Genomic DNA, 23,931 nt, shown 5'->3' with positions numbered 1-23,931 from the left:
TACAAGTGAGAGTGAGGAAAGCCAGTGAGAAGGAGATTGCAGTAGTGGAGAAATGATGAGTGAATGGACCAGGATTTTGGGTGCTTCCTGAGAGGGGAGGGACAAATTTTCATGATGTTACAGAGGAGGGATGAGGGATATGAAATAGGTTTGGATAGCAAGAGAGAGGGCAGAGTAGTAGGAGGAAAGGATGATTTTATAGTGAAAGAAGTCAGCGATTGCACAGGATTTCCTTCATTGGCGTTCAGAGATAGGGAGAAGTTGGAGTGAGGAGTGGTTCGAGGGTGGACGCAAAGAAGATGGGAGGCTGCGTGCTAGTGACTTTGGGTGGGAGAGGGGGTTACGAGGTAAAGAAAGGGTAAAGGAAAGGAGATTGTGGTCAGAGTGGGAAGACAGAATTGGAGAAGATGGCGATGTCACAGAGATGGGAGAAGACAAGGTCCAGGTAGTGACTGTCAGGATGGGTGGTGGAGATGTCCATTGGGAGAGGCCTTAGGAAGAAGTGAGAGGCAGCAGTGGCAATAGGAAAGTCAGTAGGGATGTTAAAAGCACCGATAATAATCATGGGAGATCACAAGAGAGGAAATAGAAAAGCCAGGGTGAAAAGTTATCAAGAAATTGGGAGGAAGGGAAAGGGGGACGATAGATGACAGCAACATAAAGGTGTAGAGGGGAAAAGAGACAGATAGAGGGAACTTCAAAGGAGGAGAGAGAGAGAGAGAGGGTTAAGGAGACAGTAGGACACCTACACCACCTCCCTGGTGGTCCCCAGGATGGGGGGGGGGGGGGAAGAGACACCAACATGGGTGAGTGCAGCGGGGGAAGCTGTATCAGAGGGGGAGTTCCATGTTCCTGTAAGGAGACCAAAGGAGTGGGGGAGGAAGAGGTCATGAATTGGTGCGAGATTGTTGCAGACAGATCTTGCATTCCAGAGTGTGCAGGACAGGGGAAGGTGAGTGAGAGGAAGGATGGGAATAAGGTTGGCCGGCCGGATTGGATGTCCTGGGGGGACAAGGTGATATGTGGTGGAGGAGGGAGCAACAGCGGATAGAGGTCATAGGCTTGGGCATGTAGTATTCTATATTGGCATTCTGGCTCTATCTCTATCTGTACATTGATGCCCCACAACCAACTCGCTCTCTCCTCTGTCATTGACCGCATCTGAACCTGGATGACTCCTGTCCAACTCTCGCTCTCTCCTCTCTCACTGACTAAATCTGAACCTGGAGGACTCCTGTACAACTCTCTCTCTTTCTCCTCTGTCACTGACTAAATCTGAACCTGGATGACTCCTGTCCAACTCTCTCTTTCTCCTCTGTCACTGACCGCAACTGAACCTGGATGACTCCTGTCCAACTCTCTCTCCTCTGTCACTGACCGCAACTGAACCTGGATGACTTCTGTCCAACTCTATCTCTCTCCTCTGTCGCTGACCAAATCTGAACCTGGATGACTACGGTCCAACTCTGTCTCCATCTGTCACTGACTATATCTATTAGGATATTAACCAAAGAAAGAGAAAAGAAAGTTCTGATGTCGTAGGCACTTTAAATTTATCACTAGTACTAGAACAGAAATTCTGACATTTTTATTGTTTTATATTTTAAATGTAAATTCTTTATTAATACACTGACAAAATAATTTTATAGGCTTATTTAATATAGTGCTATACTATTCCATGTGAAACATAAAGATAAGATATATAAGTGATCAAAGATTTTAGGAAAATTTAGGGAAATAGATTAAAAAAGGGGAAATAAGCCCTAGACGATCTCCTAATATTCCTTAATGTTAGAGGTATGATATGTACCTTTGGATTCCAGTAATAATAATAATAATAATAATAATTATTATTATTATTTTCCTAAAATCTTTGTTAATTTATATATCAAGACAAACTTCCAACGTTTGTGGCTTTCCACTAGACATATTCAGCATATTCAGCATTCCACAGACTGTGATATCACATGCTGCATGATGTAGACCAGTGATGAGCAGCCTAATACTCTACAGGGGACCTCTAAAGTGCTGCCTGACCTGCAGAGTAGGTCACATGACGCGGAGGAGATCACCTGACATGGAGGAGGTCACGTGATGTGGAGGAGGTCATGTGATGCGAAAGTCGACTGCTCTGTACAAACAATAAGGACTAGCTCAGTATTATTCTCTATGATTTATGACCCACGGTGCTTCAGCTGGGGATGTGGATGAAGATTGTCAGGGCATAAAACACAGAATAATAATAAGAGCTGGGCTGCATAAAGCAGAGAAATGGGTCATAGAGCGGAAAGGAGCTGAGGGCCACAGGTGACGACTGGGCGGCCCATCACTGATGCCAGCATGTGTCCAGTTTGAGATTTCTGATACCACAGTTCTCCACCTGGAGGAAGTTTTCCTCAATTCTCCTCATTCCACTGGTCCTAGGGTGTTTGGATCTGTATAATGGTAATACTGTAACCCCAGTTTGTTTAAGGCTGGTAGTAAGAGTTATTCTCATCTCCTACCCTGCAATAGATGGGCACAGGGCCATCTCAAACCACAAGGCAGTTACTCCAGCATTACACCTTTCTCCTCTCCTGCACTGGTGACTGATCGCTGCACGTTCCTCTCACAGCACAGTCACTTTACATCACAGAACCACTTGTCTCATTACAGTACATGAGAGTAGTAAGCTCTTAGTCATTTCATTGGTTGAAGTGAACCTCTTGGCTCAAGAGCTAACTCTCGGTCAGCGGTGGTCTCTCTCTCTTCAGTATAAGACTCTTCCTGGCCTCCACCACAATTGCATTTAGGAAACAGGTAAATGCAATTAACTTCTGGGTCACTCTCTGAGCAAGCGTCCTCACTCTCATAGGGGCCCCACATGTAGGTCGGGGTAACAACATTCTGCCCTGACCGCACACTGCAGCTCGTGTCCTGGAGACCCCTGTGTCCGCTACTCCTCTGTCCCAGAGACCTATGTGCCCTCTACTCCTCTGTCCCAGAGACCTCTGTGCCCTCTACTCCTCTGTCCCGAAGACCTCTGTGCCCTCTACTCCTCTGTCCTGGAGACCTCTGTGCCCTCTACTCCTCTGTCCCGAAGACCTCTGTGCCCTCTACTCCTCTGTCCTGGAGACCTCTGTGCCCTTTACTCCTCTGTCCTGGAGACCTCTGTGTCCTCTACTCCTCTGTCCTGGAACCCCGTGTGTCCTCTACTTCTCTGTCCTGGAGACCTCTGTGTCCTCTACTCCTCTGTCCTGGAGACCTCTGTGTCCTCTACTCCTCTGTCCTGGAACCCCATGTGTTCTCTACTCCTCTGTCCTGGAGTCCTCTGTGTCTTCTACTCCTCTGTCCTGGAACCCCGTGTGTCCTCTACTCCTCTGTCCTGGAGACTTCTGTGCCCTCTACTCCTCTGTCCTGGAGACCTCTGTGTCCTCTACTCCTCTGTCCTGGAACCCCGTGTGTCCTCTACTCCTCTGTCCTGGAGACCTCTGTGTCCTCTACTCCTCTGTCCTGGAGACCTATGTGTCCTCTACTCCTCTGTTTTGGAGACCTCTGTGTCTTCTACTCCTCTGTCCTGGAACCCCGTGTGTCCTCTACTCCTCTGTCCTGGAGACCTCTGTGCCCTCTACTCCTCTGTCCTGGAACCCTGTGTGTCCTCTACTCCTCTGTCCTGGAGACCTCTGTGCCCTCTACTCCTCTGTCCTGGAGACCTCTGTGTCCTCTACTCCTCTGTCCTGGAACCCCGTGTGTTCTCTACTCCTCTGTCCTGGAGACCTTTGTGTCCTCTACTTCTCTGTCCTGGAGACCTCTGTGTCCTCTACGCCTCTGTCCTGGAGACCTCTGTGTCCTCTACTCCTCTGTCCTGGAGACCTCTGAACTCGGATGTGTGGTAGATGAGGCTACTATAAGAAAAAAATATATACATATATAATATATATATATATATATATATATATATAAAAGAAGCACTCATTGACAAACAAGGAACCTTTGTAATTTGTTGTCTATTGACCAGAGCCAGACTAACACATTAGTAGGACAGTCATTCGAGTAGCCAAGACTATGAAACTATAAATCATCTTTCAACACCATTGAGGGGGATAGTTTAGCTATCATTTACCTAGTGCATTCTAGAACACGATGGCTAAAATCTGATTGGTTGCTATGGGCAACACCTCCACTTCTCCTTCATCATCATCATTTATTTACATAGCGCCACTAATCTAAGTAACTTTAATAAATCTACCCCAAAATGTTCACAATACACACACTGACTGCACCTTACAACACAGAGACCTGGCCACCTGTTATCAATGTTTAAAGTTGTTTACAAAAACGTGACACACTTCCACCATTCTTGTCAATATACAGTTACTACTAGTAGTCCAGAGTAGGAAGGACAGATCAGCATAGTGACCAGGACGTATCGGCAGTGAATAACACTTGGCAGAGCGAGGCAGGGATTAACATCCAAGGTAGCAGCATCCGATGTCTGGGCGGGGAGTTTTTCAGTACCTGTCACAATAAGCCACACCCCCACATTGAGTGTGGTTAGTTCATTTAAAGTTAACCCATGCCTCCAGTGTTATACATTGCTATATTCTCCAGGTCACACATAAAATATATAGTCTGCATGTTATATCATATCCATGCACTGTGTCTTCTGGTCAGAATCCTCCAGCATGCATGTATCTGACCTCATTGCGATGCCAATTGTGTATTTCATATATGTCTGTTTTCAAACGGATGACCTGACAAAGCGACTTGTGCCGATCCTAACTCATACTGTCCTACTTTGAGTTGGAGGTCTCAGGGAGATGCCGGATAGACGTGGTGGTTGGAGGGCGTGGGTCGCGGTCATTTTTGCTGACGAATTGCAGGATGCGGGAGACTTGCCTGCTCTCCAGGGAGACCTACCTGGATTTCGGGAGAGTGGGCAAGTTTGTCCTAACTCTATTCTACATACGGTGTGTATAAAAAGTCTACACACCCTTATTGAAGTTGCGGGTGTTTGTGATGTAAAACCTGAAATCAAGATAAACCAAGTCAGACCTTTCTCCACCTGTAATGTGACCTTGCTACCAACAAAATTCAAATGAACAAATAGATGATTTTTAGGAAAAAAATGAAGATAAAAAACCTACAATACCCCAATTGTGTAAGTATACATACCCCATAAACTAATACTTTGTGGAAGCACCTTTAGCTTTTATTACAGGAGTGAGTCGCTATTAACCTTGCACACTTGGCAATTTTATCCCACTTTGCCCTGCAAACAATTTCAAGGTCCATCAAACTGCGAGGGCATCTCCTGTGCATCCGATGATATTTGGGAGCCATTAGACAGGGGACCGTACCACCGCCCAACCTGATGCAACCCAGCCCCCTTCTACAGTGACCAGCTCGCACTGTCCAAATAATAAAGGTGAACCGTTGGTAGGTATGGTTATTCCCTCGTTGTCGTTGGCTAGGCGTGTTCCACATACCGCGTGTGCATTGGGTTAGCAAGGTCTTTTCAGTCATGCGGAACTAAACTGTAATTATAAACCCACAGCGACTCCCACCAGCACCAAGTAACATCCGTAACCCAGTAACCCCCTGAGGACGGCTCACCAAGACGTGACCAGAGTCCAGACCTGAATTACACTTACTGTAATCATTAATCCCATTCCTCCAATAAGGAAATTACGAAATATTTGAACATATAACAGTGATGCAGGAATGTTATACAGACTCAGAGGTCTATAACAGGTCAAACAAACACATTTCTTTTTTTAATCGCAGCAATAAACTGGAAATCCACTTTGAAAGCTTATCATTAAATGATAGAACCACTTAACCCCTTGTATTCCCTTCCTCTAGCAATTAAAAGTGTAAAAGGAGGATGCTGCATTTCATAAGAAAATCAGATAAGTCACAAAAAAATCACAAAGGACGAAAAGGATGTACACAGAGCATAGCATGATCTAATCACCAGAACCACAGTCTACATGGAAAATAAAATGTTTAATGTATGTGCTCCCAGTCCATCCCTGGTTGTCCCATGTACGGCCCACCTGATTCAAATTTAGGTTACTGATGTAGATCAGTCCTAAATTGAAGAAAACATGATATATTCTTACAAAATGTATCTTCTGTAAGCCAATATAAAAGGAAGTATCAAAACCTGCAACAAAATATTATTATGGGCAGCATGGTGGCTTAGTGGTTAGCACTTCTACCTTACAGCACTGGGGTCATGAGTTCAATTCCTGACCATGGCCTTATCTGTGAGGAGTTTGTATGTTCTCCCCGTGTTTGCGTGTTTCCTCTGTGTTCTCCAGTTTCATCCCACACTCCAAAAACATACTGGTAGGTTAATTGGCTGCTAACAAATTGGTGTGTGTGCGTGTTAGGGAATTTAGACTGTAAGCCCCAATGGGACAGGGACCGATGTGAGTTCCCTGTACAGCGCTGCGGAATCAGTGGCGTTATATAAATAAGTGATGATGATGATTCTGCTATTTATGAATGGAGATGATGTTAATTACATTTATGTACCAAACACAATTCTGTGTACCTTTCAGAGGGAAAGCTAGTGACCTCTACTGCTTTATAGTTTCTGTACATAATGATGCAGTAAGCTCTGCATTAACCTTGCACACAGGAAATTAAGCATGCATGGGAAAAAACGCATCCCCCGGCAACTCACAGCTGTACCTGAAAGCTCTTCGGTTCATTATACAGGTTGCTGGAACCTGTACATGGATCTCGACAAATGTTATTTTATATAAAGCGATTCGATGTTTAGGATTAGTAAAGCCTCTCTGGCAGGGACGGGGTTAAGTAAAAGTTAAGTTAAAATGCCTGAAACACATCCTGCCTCCCAGACAATATGACAATAGCCGATAAGATGTGAGGCTCACACCCTCTCGTTTCCTGGATGCTCTTCTTTCAGGAAGTAAACTTTAATTCCCTGGCTCTGTTATGTCTAACCGCCTCTACCTAGTGGCCATTCCCTACATCCACTACTCTCGCAATATAGTGATACCTGTCACACCTCTCTCCTCCAGCAAACCAGACAAGTCCCAGAGCTTCTCTCCGTAAATCCTGCTGTGACTTTTGTGGGAGAAAGGTCCAGGAATTATTTTCAGAGTTTCATGCAGCTAATTATATTTTAAATACAAATTCCAAGTTGGAACTGAGAAGCATTTAACCTGCGCAGATCAACTTTCCTTGTAAATTAACACATGTCTAAGTTTCCCTTTATTTGGTCCCGGGGGTGCCTACTGGATAGGGTAAGATAGTCAGCTCTTGGGGTTCAGGTGGAATTCAGCCAGATGCAGAGGCATCTTGAGTTGGAGACACACAGGTGGTTGTGAGTGGGGCCAGGCTGACAGGGAACTAGTCAGGGGGGTGGGGGAGGTATGCTGACATCAGAGAGGACAGAAACTTGCAGGGAATTTGTGTGTGGGCCAGAAGGGGGGGCGGAGTAAGACAGAGGGATAAGAGAGGCAGAAAGCAGCATTCAGACCAACTGCGAGGTGTGAGACACTTGTGGAGCCTGGTGCTGGGATGGAGATAGTAACAGGTAGGATCAGATCTGCTCATGTTCTAACACTAAGTTACTGACTGTAATAGGATCCTGAAGCCCCATTTACTAGAGGTTTCACTTGACTTGCAGAAATAAACTCTGTATTACTGCAGGATTAAGCAAGCTGGGGCTCTCTGGCTGCTGTGGGACTACATGACTCAGCATGACCTGCCAGCCAGCGTGCTGCCTACCTCAATAATATGGTCCTGCTGAAAACCTAACTGCAGATTACTTCCATTTGTGGACTGGTGATAGGGGGTGGGTTATGTGTCAAAACTGCTTTAATGGGAAAGAGGGACTGCAGGGGAGTAGCAGAGTGCATAGAGACAACAGCGGAAAAGCAGAGGGGTGTGAGAATGGTGGAATAGAAGAGGGCTGTGAGACAGCAGAGTGATTGGTGGAATAGCATAGTGGTGAGAGACTGCAGTGGAATAGCAGAGGGCTAGCAGAGTGATTGGTGGAATAGCAGAGGGCCCACAGAGCTCTGTGACATTATACAGTATAATGTGCTGTATGTGAGCGGGCCAGCCAGACACATGCTGCAAAGCGGATGCTACATGATGTATGTTTGCATGATAACAATGCGCTTCATATGTATCTATAGTTAAATGACTGATCACAGCAGGGAGGACAGTAAGAGTTAATAATTGCTGCCTGTGTGTGTTAAACTTGTTTTATATACTTTCTATACTATATCAGTATAATTAACACAGTTCTCAGGGACCATGTTATCATTATATTATAGTATTTGTTAGAAACCCCATTGAAGTGAATGATAATAGCTCCACGCTGTATGCAGGGGGGGCCTGGTGATCACAGCACTAGGGGGTGAGTGGCCATGACCCCTGTCCCGGTGCCTGGTGATCACAGCACTAGGGGGTGAGTGGCCATGACCCCTGTCCCGGTGCCTGGTGATCACAGCACTAGGGGGTGAGGGGCCATGACCCCTGTCCTGGTGATCACAGCACTAGGGGGTGAGTGGCCATGACCCCTGTCCCGGTGCCTGGTGATCACAGCACTAGGGGGTGAGTGGCTATGACCCCTGTCCCGGTGCCTGGTGATCACAGCACTAGGGGGTGAGTGGCCATGACCCCTGTCCCTGGTGATCACAGCACTAGGGGGTGAGTGGCCATGACCCCTGTCCTGGTGCCTGGTGATCACAGCACTAGGTGGTGAGGGGCTATGACCCCTGTCCCGGTGCCTGGTGATCACAGCACTAGGGGGTGATGGGCTATGACCCCTGTCCTGGTGATCACAGCACTAGGGGGTGAGGGGCCATGACCCCTGTCCTGGTGATCACAGCACTAGGGGGTGAGTGGCCATGACCCCCTGTCCCGGTGCCTGGTGATCACAGCACTAGGGGGTGAGGGGCCATGACCCCTGTCCTGGTGATCACAGCACTAGGGGGTGAGGGGCCATGACCCCTGTCCTGGTGATCACAGCACTAGGGGGTGAGGGGCCATGACCCCTGTCCCGGTGCCTGGTGATCACAGCACTAGGGGGTGAGGGGCCATGACCCCTGTCCCGGTGCCTGGTGATCACAGCACTAGGGGGTGAGGGGCCATGACCCCTGTCCCGGTGCCTGGTGATCACAGCACTAGGGGGTGAGGGGCCATGACCCCCTGTCCCGGTGCCTGGTGATCACAGCACTAGGGGGTGAGTGGCCATGACCCCCTGTCCCGGTGCCTGGTGATCACAGCACTAGGGGGTGAGTGGCCATGACCCCTGTCCCGGTGCCTGGTGATCACAGCACTAGGGGGTGAGTGGCCATGACCCCTGTCCTGGTGATCACAGCACTAGGGGGTGAGTGGCCATGACCCCTGTCCCGGTGCCTGGTGATCACAGCACTAGGGGGTGAGTGGCCATGACCCCTGTCCTGGTGATCACAGCACTAGGGGGTGAGTGGCCATGACCCCTGTCCCGGTGCCTGGTGATCACAGCACTAGGGGGTGAGGGGCTATGACCCCTGTCCCGGTGCCTGGTGATCACAGCACTAGGGGGTGAGTGGCCATGACCCCTGTCCTGGTGATCACAGCACTAGGGGGTGAGTGGCCATGACCCCTGTCCCGGTGCCTGGTGATCACAGCACTAGGGGGTGAGGGGCTATGACCCCTGCCCCGGTGCCTGGGGAGTAAAATGTTGGGATGTATGGTGCATCAGAAGCACTAGGTCACCCCAACTGTTCTCCCTTACCCTGAAAACACATTTGATCTGGCACGTGGTGCCAGGGCTGTTGTATTTCCTCTGCAGTACCCCTGTGTTACCAGAGGTGCTGCTGATGTACCCCTTTGGACTATTTGCCCCTCACCTGCAGGAGTTCCTAGAATATCGCCAGCACCTGCCTCACTAACTTTATTTGCCCACCCCAAACCTTGCACGTCATTCATTGTTGTAGACCATATCCTTTGCCTTGGACATTCTGCTTACCAGTGTCTGTTCCCCTGTACCCTTGGCTTTACCTGCTACCACCATTCCTAAATCTGTTTGACTGCATTCTCCTAGCATCTAGTTCTCAGCATTTGCCTGTCTTATATCCATCAGCATTGTAAGTGTCCTTTGTTCCTGCATTTATGGGCTATTCAGTATGTGTTCAGAGATCGTTTCTTCCTATTCTGCCACACCCAGATGTTTTGTTTATACCCTGCTATTTCTTAATTCTATCTTGTTTTTGCCATGTTCCATGTTCCATCTTCAACCTCAAGGCTCCATTATTTTTTTGCAACTAAGTGTTTGTGCTACAATAAAACAATTATATCCTTAATCTACTCATCACTCTTTTGCTATCTATCACATATCGCCCGGGACGGACCTAGACTTTGTTTAGGAGGGGGCGATTTTGCATAATCATGCCCCTCCTTTACTCTGATTGGCTGGCCCATGTTTAGCCCTGCCTTCTGCTCGCAATTGGCCCCACCTCCTACCATTTTGATTGGTGGATGGGACCTATTTTAAAGGTAGGCTTTCTGCTGCTAGGGGGGGGGGGGTGAATGCCCCGATCGCCCCCCTGGATCCGCCACTGCATATCGCCCCAACACAAGGGGCTCGATAAACTCTCCTGCCAAATGCGGGGATCCCTGCCGGTGGCAGATCTGCACATGCGCAGATCCGTCCTGTCAGATAAAACGCCTCCTCTCTGCTCCCATCCGTCCAGCCTGTCATCACCTCACTATTTAAGGCACCTGGGCCACCACTCTGTTGCCTGTTTGTTTGTCAGCCCTGACTGTGTGAAGACTTGGCTCCAGCTTACCTGTTCCTGTATCTCTGCATGACTGACTGAGCCCTGCTCACTCCTGGATATCAACTCCGTTACCATCCTTTCCAGCACCTCAGCTCAGCTGCACCAGTGTGTCTAATCTACGGTTCTCAGCTCACAGCTCACAGAGCTCTTACCAGTTCCTGTATCTCTGCACGACTGAGCTCTGAGCTGATATCCAGGAATAAGCAGAGTTTACCATCATTTCCAGCATCTCAGCTCAGTTGTTCAGTGTGATTAATCTACAAGAACTCTGCTCACTGAGTCCCCCCTACCTGTTCCTGTATTCCTGCATGACAAACCTAGGAACCATATTCCCTGCCGTGAATCGTGCCACTATCATTGCAAGCACCATTTATTTTTTTAATTATTATTTGGTCATGGAATCTATTAGCTAGAAGGAATAAGAATGTTTAATTTGTTGCCACCATCTGTCCTCTGCGCCTCTCAGCTTCTACGCATGGGCTTTCCCTGTGCTGCAATTGTAGGTGCATCAAACAGATACTACCCTCCCATAATGTTATATTGCCTATGCAGCGTCACTGCTTCTTATCAAAAAAATAAAAGTGAATTGAAGAAAAGTGGCCGATGTGGTGGCGGGTGCACTGTGCATTCATGGGAGGTCTGAGTGGTGGCGCGCACAAGCCAGGACACACACACACACACACACACACACACACACACACACTTTTAATGGCGGCCAATTAACCTACCAGTATGTTTGGAGTGTGGGAGGAAACCAGAGCACCTAGAAGAAACCCACGCAAACACAGGGAGAACATACAAACTCCACACAGATAAGGCCGTGATCGGGAATCAAACTCATGTCCCCAGTGCTGTGAGGCAGAAGTGCTAACCACTAAGTCACCGAATCGCTACATCCCCCAATTATATAGCACCTACATATTGTGCAGCCCTGTATAATCAAAGAATACTCGCTCACATCAGTCCCTGCCCTGGTTTAGCTAACAATTTTCCTACCGCATGTAAAACACAAACCTATTTAGTCAATACTTGCCCACCCTGCCGTAATGTTCGTGCATTCTGTGTAGGTCTCCGCAGGAGAGCAGGCTATCCTGATGTTGTGGGACGCATCCTAATGGAGGCCCTCATGAGGTAATTCATTGCAAATTGTACCATTTTGGCTCCACCCCTGCGGTACAATGACGTGATCAGACCATTGTGTCCAGGGAGCGTTGCCAAAACGATGAAATTCAGGAGGGGAAAAAAAGTTACACATACGATTTAGCCTGAAGCCATTTAACCCACTGTAGGAGAAAAACGGAGCTTCCACAGGAAACTGCAGGCAGATTGCGCCCTGGCCAGAATATAATCCAGGACCTCAGTGCTGTAAAACCGCGATGCTACCTGCTGTGCCATCCGGTGACACTGATATAATTGTGGTGCAAATATGATTAATTTCAGTTTACTTTTGTCTTGACTGTACTGTTCGTAGCCCTCATGGATTAGGTTTCAGAGAGCGGAGTACTCGCTAAACAACTAACCCTACTAATAAATTATAAGTTGTTCCACTAACGTGGATGGTGGTTGGCGCTCTTCAGATGGAATGGAGGGGGTGAGATGTTGGTGTTTAACTGGCAAATACTTGGTTGGATGCGGCATTTACATAACCTCTCAGGAATCTGCTCTCGCCAATACATAAATAAAGGGGTGGTGAAATTATAACAATGGGTCCATTGTCTCTCGACTTGTCTCCCTATTCCACCGACTGAGCAGCAGACTGAGTTGCGTGCAGACTTGCTAATTGTGCTCTGTTCATGTGTTTTCTTTTATTAATCTAATATAAATATTCAGGGAGGAGGACATGTACCTGTTGGTAAGAAGGTTGTCCTACTTTAATGTAATGCCAATCTCTTCTTGTTGACAGTGGACCATCGAACGTTCATTCTGAGTCTCCAGCAGGAACAAGATGGCAAAGAGGCAATGCAACAGGCGTACTTAAAGGTGTTACAGGTGATGGAAGATGTGTCCAGCCTGACAAGTGAATATGTAAGTGTCGCCTGAATACAGGATCAGACATTCATGATCTAACACTTAGGGCTAGATTTACTAAGCTGCGGGTTTGAAAAAGTGGGGATGTTGCCTATAGCAACCAATCAGCTTCTAGCTGTCATTTTGTAGAAAGTACTAAATAAATTAAATCTAGAATCTGGTTGCTATAGGCAACATCCCCACTTTTTCAAACCCGCAGCTTAGTAAATCTAGCCCTTGGACTTTGTGGAAATATTAAGGAAGTTTTTTTTGTTTTTTTGGTTTTTTCATTTTATGCAGCAAGATTAGGATTTGACCTTAAGTTTTAGCCTGGTTATTTAATTTTTTTTTCTCTGCTCCTGTGTGGTAGATAGTGATCTATTTTCACTTGGTTAACTGCCTATGACCACGGTTCCCAAAGTGTGCGCCGCGGCTCCCAGGGACGCCTTGGCGCTGTCACAGGGCCAGATAGAGGAAACGAAACAAAAAAAAACAATTACCAATCCGGCAGCGCCCGGGACCCAGCATCCTCATCCTCGCTTCTCACTGAATGCTGGGTGTGACGTCATCATGCCCGACATTCAGTGACAAACAGGAGAGAGGATGCTGGGTCCCGGGCGCCGCCGGATTGGTAATTGGTTTTTTTTGTTTCGTTTTTTTTTCTACCTGGTCCCCGGGATGCAGAGGGGGCAGAGTGTGTGGTGATGCAGAGGGGGCAGAGTGTGTGGTGATGCAGAGGGGGCAGAGTGTGTGGTGATGCAGAGGGGGCAGAGTGTGTGGTGATGCAGAGGGGGCAGAGTGTGTGGTGATGCAGAGGGGGCAGAGTGTGTGGTGATGCAGAGGGGGCAGAGTGTGTGGTGATGCAGAGGGGGCAGAGTGTGTGGTGATGCAGAGGGGGCACAATGTGAGTTAGCTGTAAATTATTCTTTGACAGAAATATAATTAAAAAAAATATATAAAAATATACTTTTCTCTTGGATTTAAGTGTATTATTTTTGCATACAACTAAATAAGTATTTCTATCCTGACCTAAATACTTTATTATGTTTTTGTTTGTTTTTGTTTTTTTGACCCAACTACATATAAAACGAGACTGCTCGGTAATTATTTTGGAGGGGTGCCTTGAAAAAATTATGGAAACTCTAAGAGTGCCGCAAACTGCAAATGTTTGGGAACCACTGATCTGTGACCTGAAACGAGTGGCTGTTTGATGCCCATCGTTTGCTGTGTTGTATGGCCTCTAGCTGTGTTGGAATTATAACTTCAGTATGCCATGCAGAGAAAAGGTTGTCTGAGTGCGCTGTATATTAAATAAAAGGAACAAGAAAGCTTTTCTTAAAATGCAAGTTCTGGTACTGTGTGACAAACTAGAAAAATAGATCTTTTTGTTTAAAGATAATTTAAGGGTCTGTGTTAAATGAAAGTGGAATAAATGCCTTGATACATATGGGGCTCTTCGTATTTTAAATCTATGTAGATCAGTTAGTGTTATGCTGAATATTTTTTTTTTAGACTTTTCTCATGCAAAGTATAGTATTTCAAGTCAATCTTCCTAAAATGTATTTCCATGTCTGCCCTGTTGACTCTTCCATATGTCTCTAACTTTTCCAACAGTCCAGTAAGCAAGGATCCTTCTCTAGTAACGGCAGTGTTCCTCAAATAAAGATAGAGGATCTCCCCATTTTGGATAAAAATGCGCTTCCTTCGTCACCCTGGAAGCGTCTCGCTCTGAGTCTCTCTGCGTTCTTGTCTTTGAGTGAATGGTTTGCATCGGTCCTTCTTTGGCAGCAGTCCCTTAATCCTGGTGCGTCTGAACTTCTCAAACTCCTGGAGATGTCTAAGATTCATTGCAAAGCGATAAGTTCCAATCTGGCTGCTGTCCTTGGACAACAAGATCTCTCAACTCCTTCTCTGACAACACCCAATACCCTTACTACCGTTATTAAGCAGAAGATAGCTGGGTTCATGGTGTGTAAATGTTTTACCGACTGGCTCAGCCAAACTGAGAGAGACTTGTTGATTGTTATAGCAGAGAGTCCGGTGTAGTAGTCAGCCGAATGTCTTCTCCAGGCATGGCCATCGTGTAACCTCTCGTTAGACATGACTACCTCATCGAGGATACTACTTTTAGATTGTGCTTTTAGGTGGACTGTTACAATAAGTGTATGAACACGAAGGATGTTGTCTATTTTGCGAATTGGTCAAAACGTCATCCCTAAGAGCTCGAAAGATTTCATGTGAAATGGTCGCCACAATGCCATTACCCTTACAAGAAACAAGTGCTTCCATGTCTCCATCAAGATTCAACTGATCCCAAGGGAACCTCCTTGTGACGGCCTTCTTGTTTAAGGACGCAATTTGCATAAACTCCTGGCGCTACAGTTGAATGAGCCACACCAGTAATGTGAACTTATTTAGCAAAAAAATCCATTCTAGTACAAGGTTCTGTTTTTTAGCAGATCTCCTTGGAGATGACTACGCTGTTTTAAAGGTACATTGTCATTTTGATTGCAAAGACTTTATATGGTCTCAAGGGTAAACATAAAAATGGAAATAATAAAATGTGTTTCCGTAAATACAATTCCCTACATCTCTCTAGTGCTGACGTACTCTGAGGGGGAGGGGGAGTTTTTGGTTCATATTTTGAAAGGAACAGAAGTAACATTTTAAATAAGTGATTGCGACTCTATTAAAGGTCTGAAATATTGTTTTTACATCTGCTTTACTCTAGATACTGTTATAGTTTTTCAAAATCTTTTTTATTAAAATTTATTAAATGTAAAGTATCCTTGTCCTTTATTTTTAGACTGGCATGTGGTGCCGCTTACCTCTACGATATATTTAAAATTCATAGAAAGATACTTCCTATGTTAAAGTAAGTGATATTTTTACTTTAAGACAAGACACTCTGAGCACGAAACTTCTGGTTTCTACTGCACAACAGTTTTCCTTTGTTACACTTAAACATTTCACCCGTGACAATTACATGGGAGGGAATCACACTTTTTTTTTTTTTTAATGTTTCCTGCTTCCATCTCTGAGCGTTGTACAGAGACTGCCTGCAAGGTAACGGGTCTGTAGACTTGTGGTTCCATCCAGCCCTCCTGCCTCCATAATGTATTGTAATGAGCTTTACTATAATGTCCTGTCCAATGTAGCATATTGCAATGTATTATAGAGGCATTAGACCAGCTTAGAACCGCACATCTACAGGCTCCTCTTATTAAATACAGAGGTGTACAGGCTGGTAGCAGGGAAATTTAAGGGTGTGCAGTGTCTGCATAGTGCTTGGTAAACATTAGGGGCCTGATTCATTAAGGATCTTAACTTGAGAAACCTCTTATTTCAGTCTCCTGGACAAAACCATGTTACAATGCAAGGGGTGCAAATTAGGATTCTGTTTTGCACATAAGTTAAATACTGACTGTCTTTTCATGTAACACAAATATCAAATTTAAATTTCAGTGTACAAATAAGCTATCAAGTACTTGTGCGCTACATGAAAAAACAATCAGTATTTAACTTATGTGCAAAACGGAATACTAATTTGCACCCCTTGCATTGTAACATGGTTTTGTCCAGGAGACTGAAATAAGAAGTTTCTCAAGTTAAGATCATTAATGAATCAGGCCCTAGATACTTAAGTGGCAATAATAAAAATGACCAATAGGGGGTGGCAAGGAGAGATGGGCTTAAACCAGAACCCCTTTAATGCATAGAATGATCTGGCCTTTTATGTTAATTCTTGCCAGTATTGTACAAAAATGTTTATACATTCTTGTCATCTCTCTTTGGGACCCTGGTATAACTCCACCTCTGAAATGGCTCCAGTGCTATTACCCCTGCATGTGGATAGTGACTAAGGATTATTATACAAACATAGATCTGTCCTGAAAATGTGACCACGCTATTCTTATCTCTATAGCGTCGGCATATTCCACAGCGCTTTGCAATTGAGAAAAAACACAGTAATAAAACAATACTGGGTAATACAGACAGAGGTAAGAGGGCTCTGCCCACAAGCTTACAGTCTATAGGACAAGAGGGGTTTGATACATGAGGGTAAGTGCTACATATTGGTCCAGTCAGATTGCAGAGGTAAAAAGTGCTTAGTGGGCTGTATGATCCAATCACACAGCAATGTTGGTCAGGGGGTCAGAGGGGTGGCTCTTTCTGGTAATAGGGTACCCTAGGGAGGGTAGTTAAGGAATTTTATAAGCTTGACTGAAGAGGTGGGTTTTCTGGGAACGGTTGAAGGTTTGGAAGCCAGAGAGAGGTCTTAATGTGCGAGGGAGAGACTTTCACAAAGTCACCGAGAATGGGAGCAGGTAATGCGTTTGGATGAGAGACGTAGAACAGAGGTGTCAAGTTGGGAGATATTTTGAGACAAGGGTGAGATGTAGGTTTGTGCAGTTTTGTTGGTGGCCTTGTCTATTAGTAGACATATTTGATTCACTAAAATAAGCAAGCAAAGTATAATGCAGTTTCAGAGTCATTGTGTTAAGGCTCCCAGTATTAATACAATGGAAAGTATTGGTAGTTACTGCAAACTGAGTCTTTACCTTGAGCATTATCAAAATGCTGTCAATGATAATACAGATATCAGCAGTCCATCGCCACAACAGGTAATGCTAGTAAAACGTATTGCAGAACAGCCAGGCAGGGGTAAACGCACAATAGTCTGATGGAGAGGGCAGCTCACAGTAGCAGGTAGTGAGCAACTGGAATGTATTTGGCAGAATCGGGTCATAATACAAAGGCACTCTGGATCAAACCGGAACTAATGGCTTGGTAATGCTGGTATCTGGGTTACCTGGTTTAGCCACTGGAGCAGGAGATACTGAATTGAAGTTCAGATTCAAGTTAGTAGAAGACGCACAATGCACTGGATTATCCATTGGGGTATTAAACAAAAGGAAGGTCAGGCAAGCCAGGGTCCGAAGCCATTAGAAGCAAAAACAATGCCAGGGTCTAGGTCAGTGTTGGCTAACCTGTGACACTCCAGGTGTTGTGAAACTACAAGCCCCAGCATACCCTTCCAGCAATAAGCTGCTATATCATGGCAAAGCATGATGGGACTTGCAGTTTCACAACACCTGGAGTGTCGCAGGTTAACCAACACTGGTCTAGGTCATAGCCAAAGGTGCAAAATGGTGGAACAGAAAATCAGTTGAACAACACGCACAAGTCACAGGAGTAGTGACGGGAACCAGAAGCAGAAAACAATTGATGAACTGCAAGGAGCAATGTTTGGGCTGGGTATATAAGGCAGTGGAACAAGTGCAGGTGATGATCAAAAAAGGAGGTTAACTCCTGCATGTGAGTTGGAAATGGCAAAAGAGCGGTACCGCTGGTAGCACAGAGGTACTGCAGGACAGATACAAATTAGGATCAGAGTCCTAACACCTTGGCTATCTTTTTGATTACCTGTGCTTTAAATTTAGACAATTGACCATGACATTTGTGGTCTTCTCAATGGATAGCAGATCATCTCTCCAGATAGTGTGTCTGACATAGTGTCTTCACTGACTGCCAGGGACCTGTCAAATGTTTCCTTTGTCACGCACAACTTGGTCACAATTACCAGCTGTTTCTATTTTAGCCTGTTCTACAGCATTGTGGAGCACTACACGCTTACTCTACAGAGCTGCTGTCATGTCTAGAATGCAGGACTTTGTAATTAGCTTCTTATGCAATTTCCTCTGTGGGGAGAGCTGTTGGCAGTCTTCCATGACTATTTTTGTAATCGCTTCCCATGTTTTACACTTCATCTTCATTGAGTCATGAATTGTAGTTTAGTCATTTCTGATGCTTCATCTTTGCCATACTTTGAAGTGTTAATTAATGTGGTTTTCTAGCAGATAATAATGTGAAAACATTCTGTGTTTAGGGAGAAGTTTCCAACTCTTGGGCCCATCGCTCCCATTCTGTGGTTTTTGTTTGGCTTAATTTGGGCCAAACTTTGCAGATGTCACCTCCCTGTATCCCGCCTTTCCCCGTCAATTAGGATTACAGGCACTGATTGATCAATTATTCCAACTTACCCACTTTACATTGTTATCGTATGTTTAACAGCGACACTTTTTGCTCGACTGCAACTATGTTTTGATGGCGTTCCTTCATCAAGAGGGTTGTGGCATAGCAGGGGGTGCCAGTTATATGGGTCAGTGGGAATCGTGCCGCTTCTTTGGAAATGGAACCCCCTTCTGATAGATGTGATTTTGGGGTGGCACATTGGATGAACTGGATAGTTGTTTGGGTTTTTTTTTTTACATTCTCACAATTGAGTTAAATCTGCTTCACTATGTGGGCAGTATGGTGGCTTAGTGGTTAGCACTTCTGCCTCACAGCACTGGGGTCATGAGTTCAATTCCTGACCATGGCCTTATCTGTGTGGAGTTTGTTTTCCTCGTGTTTGTGTGGGTTTCCTCCGGGTGCTCCGGTTTCCTCCCACACTCCAAAAACATACTGGTAGGTTAATTGGCTGCTATCAAATTGACCCTAGTCTGTATGTCTGTATGTTAGGGAATTTAGACTGTAAACTACAATGGGGCAGGGACTGATGTGTCAAATATTCTCTGTACAGCGCTGCGGAATTATTGGCGCTATATAAATGATGATGATGAAGTCACATGCATTTGTTTTGTTTTTTTTAATTCAACTTTATGTGAAGAAACTTAATCAGATGCATATTTATAAAAGGTTTGGAATATTATTCTTAGGGCTGATAGATGCCACAATATGGAGACAGTGGGGGCTGCCCCGACAGTTTTGACCCACAGAAATGTTTATAGAAATAAACCACTTAAAAAAAAATATCAGCACATGGGTTTTTCCATCAAATCCCTCCACAATTTGTTACAGCTTAGCTAAGAATATGACATTTGTAAGATTTATCAGAGTCAAATTATAAAGAATTTAGAGAGATTATTGACAGGAGCTTTTTTTTGGTTCTAAAAGAGCTTCCACGACTTATTCTCTCCTAGTGAATTTGCGTGGCCAAAACTCAAGTTACGATAGGCTGAAACCCACCAGAATGTGGTCACGTGGTGCCAGGAGATGTGTGCGTTCATATACATTTTAATTCAGAGAAGTTCCAAATCAGGAGCTTAAATAATTGTATTTATTTTATTATATTTTATTTATTTAGTGACACCATATAACATCTTCCCAGAGAATATTAAATCATTCACACAAGTCCCCGGCCTAGTGTAATGGGCAACACCTCCACTTTTCTTTTTTAGAAAGTTTGATAAATTTACACCATGTTGGATGATGTCACAACAGCGATAACTACATGCTATGAATACACATTTGCTGGGTGGTTATGACACATGATGCTGTATTACTGTTCATATTGTGACTTTAGACACCACATCGGCTTTTTATAGTTTGAGGTTTTGGATGAGTTTATAGTCTTAGAAAACCCATTTTTAAACATAGTTTGAAACATGCAAAAGCTCCTAAATGAGGAATCCTTTGAATATTGAAATTGGTTACAAGGAAAGCTGCGGGCCTAAATTCTGAGGATTTATCCTTTTATGGACTAATAAAGCATCTCTGTGTTTCTAGGGTACATGATTATTGCTGCTACCAATGAAGGATAAATGGGCGTATTTTACCCATATTTTTAGTAATCTATTTCCTTGATGAGCAAATATGTTCTAGGGATGTAATTCCACATATATTTTACAAGGATATATATATATATATATATATATATATATATATATATATATATGTATGTGTGTGTGTATATATATATATATATATATATATATATATATATATATATATATATGTGATATTATTTTATAAAGTCTTGTTAAAGAGATTTGGTATCATTATTGCTAGAGTATGATCAAGCAGGATTAGATTCTAAAACTACTGTTTGTCCGTTATATTTACAGATGCAGAGTCTTCATTGTGCACAAACATTTGGGTGCTGGCATGCCAATATGTGAAAAGCTTTCTACATGTCACTCCTGACCTCTTCCCCTGGCATCTGTGCGAATTGCTCACTCCTGCTATGCATGCCCTCACATTCCATTTCTCCTGGCCGTGATGATGGTGCTTGGTCGATTCCCAGATTCACTTGGTCAGTTGCCAGTCTCAGGGGGAACTTGCTCAGACGTCATCAGGGTAATGCAGTTCAGAGCAAGAAACATTAAGCCTAGGAGACCTGGGTTATGTTGGTTCAAATGAACTGGGCTCGGTCCTTTATAACACTGGTTCTAGTTGTCATATTATTATGGTGTGCAATGTTACTCCATAGTGGGATGACCTATATATATATATACCCATACATGTATATAGACATACATACACACTTTTTACTCTGTGCATGTTATGTATTGTTGGTGTAGAGACTGGTCCTGTCTCTTTACATGTAGACTATTTATGGCTGATATGTCGGAGGGACAGTTTAGCCGCTGATGAAGCACCTGTATAAAATAGATCTATATGATGTGAATGATGACATATTCTCTGCATAAGGCTGTCTGCTTTATCTCCGTTCTGAAGGGTGAATATTCTCTCTGGTCCCCTTGCTAATGTTGTGTGAGGTTTTGCTAGAAGTGTTTTTTTTATTGTTTTTAAGGCTTTTTTTTATGCAATCAAAGCAATAATATATTTAGCCCATATGTACTGATCCAATCTGCATGTACCATTCAAATTGCAACCCAACCCCAAAAAAACACCATGCAAGGTTTTCAACCGTATAGATGTTAATGCTCTGCTACCATCCACTGTAGAACTGGGTCCGAAAAACTGGAAGAGGGCAAATCACAAGCTGCAAGTGGCTTCTGATTGGTGCTCCTGCTCACTCAGTCCCACCCCTATTAAAGTGGAAAATGGGACTGGTAATTCTTTATTAAAGCCCCAGGAAAATCAGCTCCTCTGGCTGGGGCAGAACAGGAGGTGGTAGTGGAGCTTTAAGTAGACTGACTTACATCTGTTTTACAACCTTGGCCATTGCTGCGAGCTGACATAATAACTTCTCCCACTATAAGCGGTACAGTGCACTCTGTTAGAAGGCAAAAAACAAGGATGTCGCTGGGTCCTTGTGATATGCTTGGCCTATTCATTAATACACGTGACATATATCCATAGACTTCGACCTCAAGAACACCAGGTGATCCAGAGGAAGGCAAAACACCCTACAAACCAACGTACAAATTCCTTCCTGCCCATCGGACAATGCCCAGGTTCTGCATGTGTGCAGGTAACGGGTACACCGAGTTTTCATATTCCATATATGTAGTAAATATTCTTGTACCTCGGCAGTGTTATGATCTCAAACAGTTATTTGCACCCATTGATCTGCAAGAGACACTACCCTCAAAAGGTCTCATTTGTGCTGGAAAAGGTGAAAATATTATGGGATGATCTAGTTTTGGCTGAGGGTATTTCTGTAGCGAGTTTCTTACTCGCAGCCGTGAGTGGTCCCTTCCCGTAGAGAAACCATACAGGAAAGCGTCCTGAATGGGTATAGTGCCCCTAAAGGTGAGCTGTACTCTCCAATGTCCGCTAGGTTCCAAAGAGTGTAGGTTTACCCTCATTTTCTACGAGCAGTATAGAGGGACATTTCAGAAACAGGTTTCAGAGCAATCCCTATTGTAAACTGCAGTAGCAAAAATAAAGGAAATAGTTACCACAAGATTTAACACCTCGATCACAGGAATGAAAGTTCAGTTTAAGCTCTTCCTCTAAATTCCATCAGTTACTGTCAGTCTTTATAAACATGGCTATATGTATAATACGTTATACAACACCCAGAGACATTTGCACCTCTAGTTTCAGGTTCTTCTGATCTCTGGTCTAAGAAGTTATTTCTGTTTTTACACTCAGATCTTTGATCTCCACAAATGGACTCCCATCTGTGCACAATCCTGCAGCATTTTATTCCCCCGCTGGTGTTTAATCTGTTCTTCCTCAGTTAGGAAAAGCAGATTCATAGGATAACAATCCCAGCCCACTGCTAGTTCTCAATAACATGACACAGTCCTTCCCAGGTATTTGTCCTTTATACACCAGCGCCTGCTAGCATTCCTTGCCACGGGCGCTCCAAAAGTACTTTTGACCTCTAGTGGTCATTTCTGGAACAGGAAAAAAAGCTAACCTGAGTGAATACGACATTAAGCATTTACAATAAAAAAAAAAAACAGACTTAAGTGGACATCAGTCGTACTAAGCATTGATTGGTAATCCTGATTCCAGATTATTTGCATTGTGTTCCCCACAAGGATAGCAATACCATGGCCACATGCAAAGCACAATACATCTGTATTTAAGGCACATACACAATCCTGATAACGTTCAGTTCTTACATGTTCATCCTGTAATACGCTCTTTAGATTGTAGGCTTTCCCGAGCAGGGCCCTCTACAAGCTTTCTCAGTTATGTCGCTGTACAAAAGTCTGTTCACCTTTTACTCTCTTAGTACTGTGTTAACTGTTGGAATATATACTGCATACAAAGGATTTCCTCCGGGTGCTCCGGTTTCCTCCCACACTCCAAAAACATACTGGTAGGTTAATTGGCTGCTAACAAATTGACCCTAGTCTGTGTGTGTATGTTAGGGAAATTAGGCTGTATGCCACAATGGGGCAGGGACTGATGTGAATGAGTTCTCTGTACAGCGCTGCGGAATTAGTGGCGCTATATAAATAAATGGTGATGATGATGATCATGTAGTTTCTCAACACCGATCCTGGCAGGAACAGGTCATAAAGGGTAATTTATTTAAAGAATCTAGAATTATGCCACAGAAATTCTGAAGATAACCTGCTGTGGTGACCAGACCTGCACCTCACCCCTAATGAAGGGCCACAGATCAGCACTGCACTAAGTGTAGCTGCCATTTACCTAAAATCACCTGCTCTCTGTCATGCGCCGCAACGGCTATTTGGAGTGGAAATACTAGAAAATGTAGGTACACTAACGGTAAATTGTGATATCAACTCTTATCCATTTAAGAAGAAAAATAGCTTCATAATTCATACTAAAAGTAGTGGTAATTCTTTGCCTTTAGTATACGGTTAATTACCCACTATTGTAAGTGCTTGGCCCTTCTTACAATTTTCCAGCACACCATTATATATTTGCTTATCCTACTAACTACACCGGACAA

At 44.4% G+C, this 23,931-nt stretch overlaps 1 protein-coding gene across 1 annotated transcript; it reads left to right on the top strand.

Moving 5' to 3' along the window:
- The first annotated feature begins 7,425 nt into the window (after positions 1-7,425).
- Positions 7,426-15,583, top strand: LOC142098594 (cardiotrophin-1-like). The gene is made up of 3 exons (XM_075181428.1): positions 7,426-7,552; positions 12,697-12,818; positions 14,415-15,583. Exons 1-3 carry the CDS (start codon positions 7,537-7,539, stop codon positions 14,844-14,846), a joined length of 570 nt encoding a protein of 189 aa, XP_075037529.1. The 5' UTR covers positions 7,426-7,536; the 3' UTR covers positions 14,847-15,583.
- The last annotated feature ends 8,348 nt before the right edge of the window (positions 15,584-23,931 follow it).

The sequence above is a fragment of the Mixophyes fleayi genome, chromosome 7 (assembly GCF_038048845.1).
Source record: "Mixophyes fleayi isolate aMixFle1 chromosome 7, aMixFle1.hap1, whole genome shotgun sequence".
In the NCBI taxonomy this organism is placed as follows: Eukaryota; Metazoa; Chordata; class Amphibia; order Anura; family Limnodynastidae; genus Mixophyes; species Mixophyes fleayi.
The sequence above is the reverse complement of the archived record's forward strand: the minus strand, read 5'-3'. Positions and strand labels throughout refer to the sequence as shown.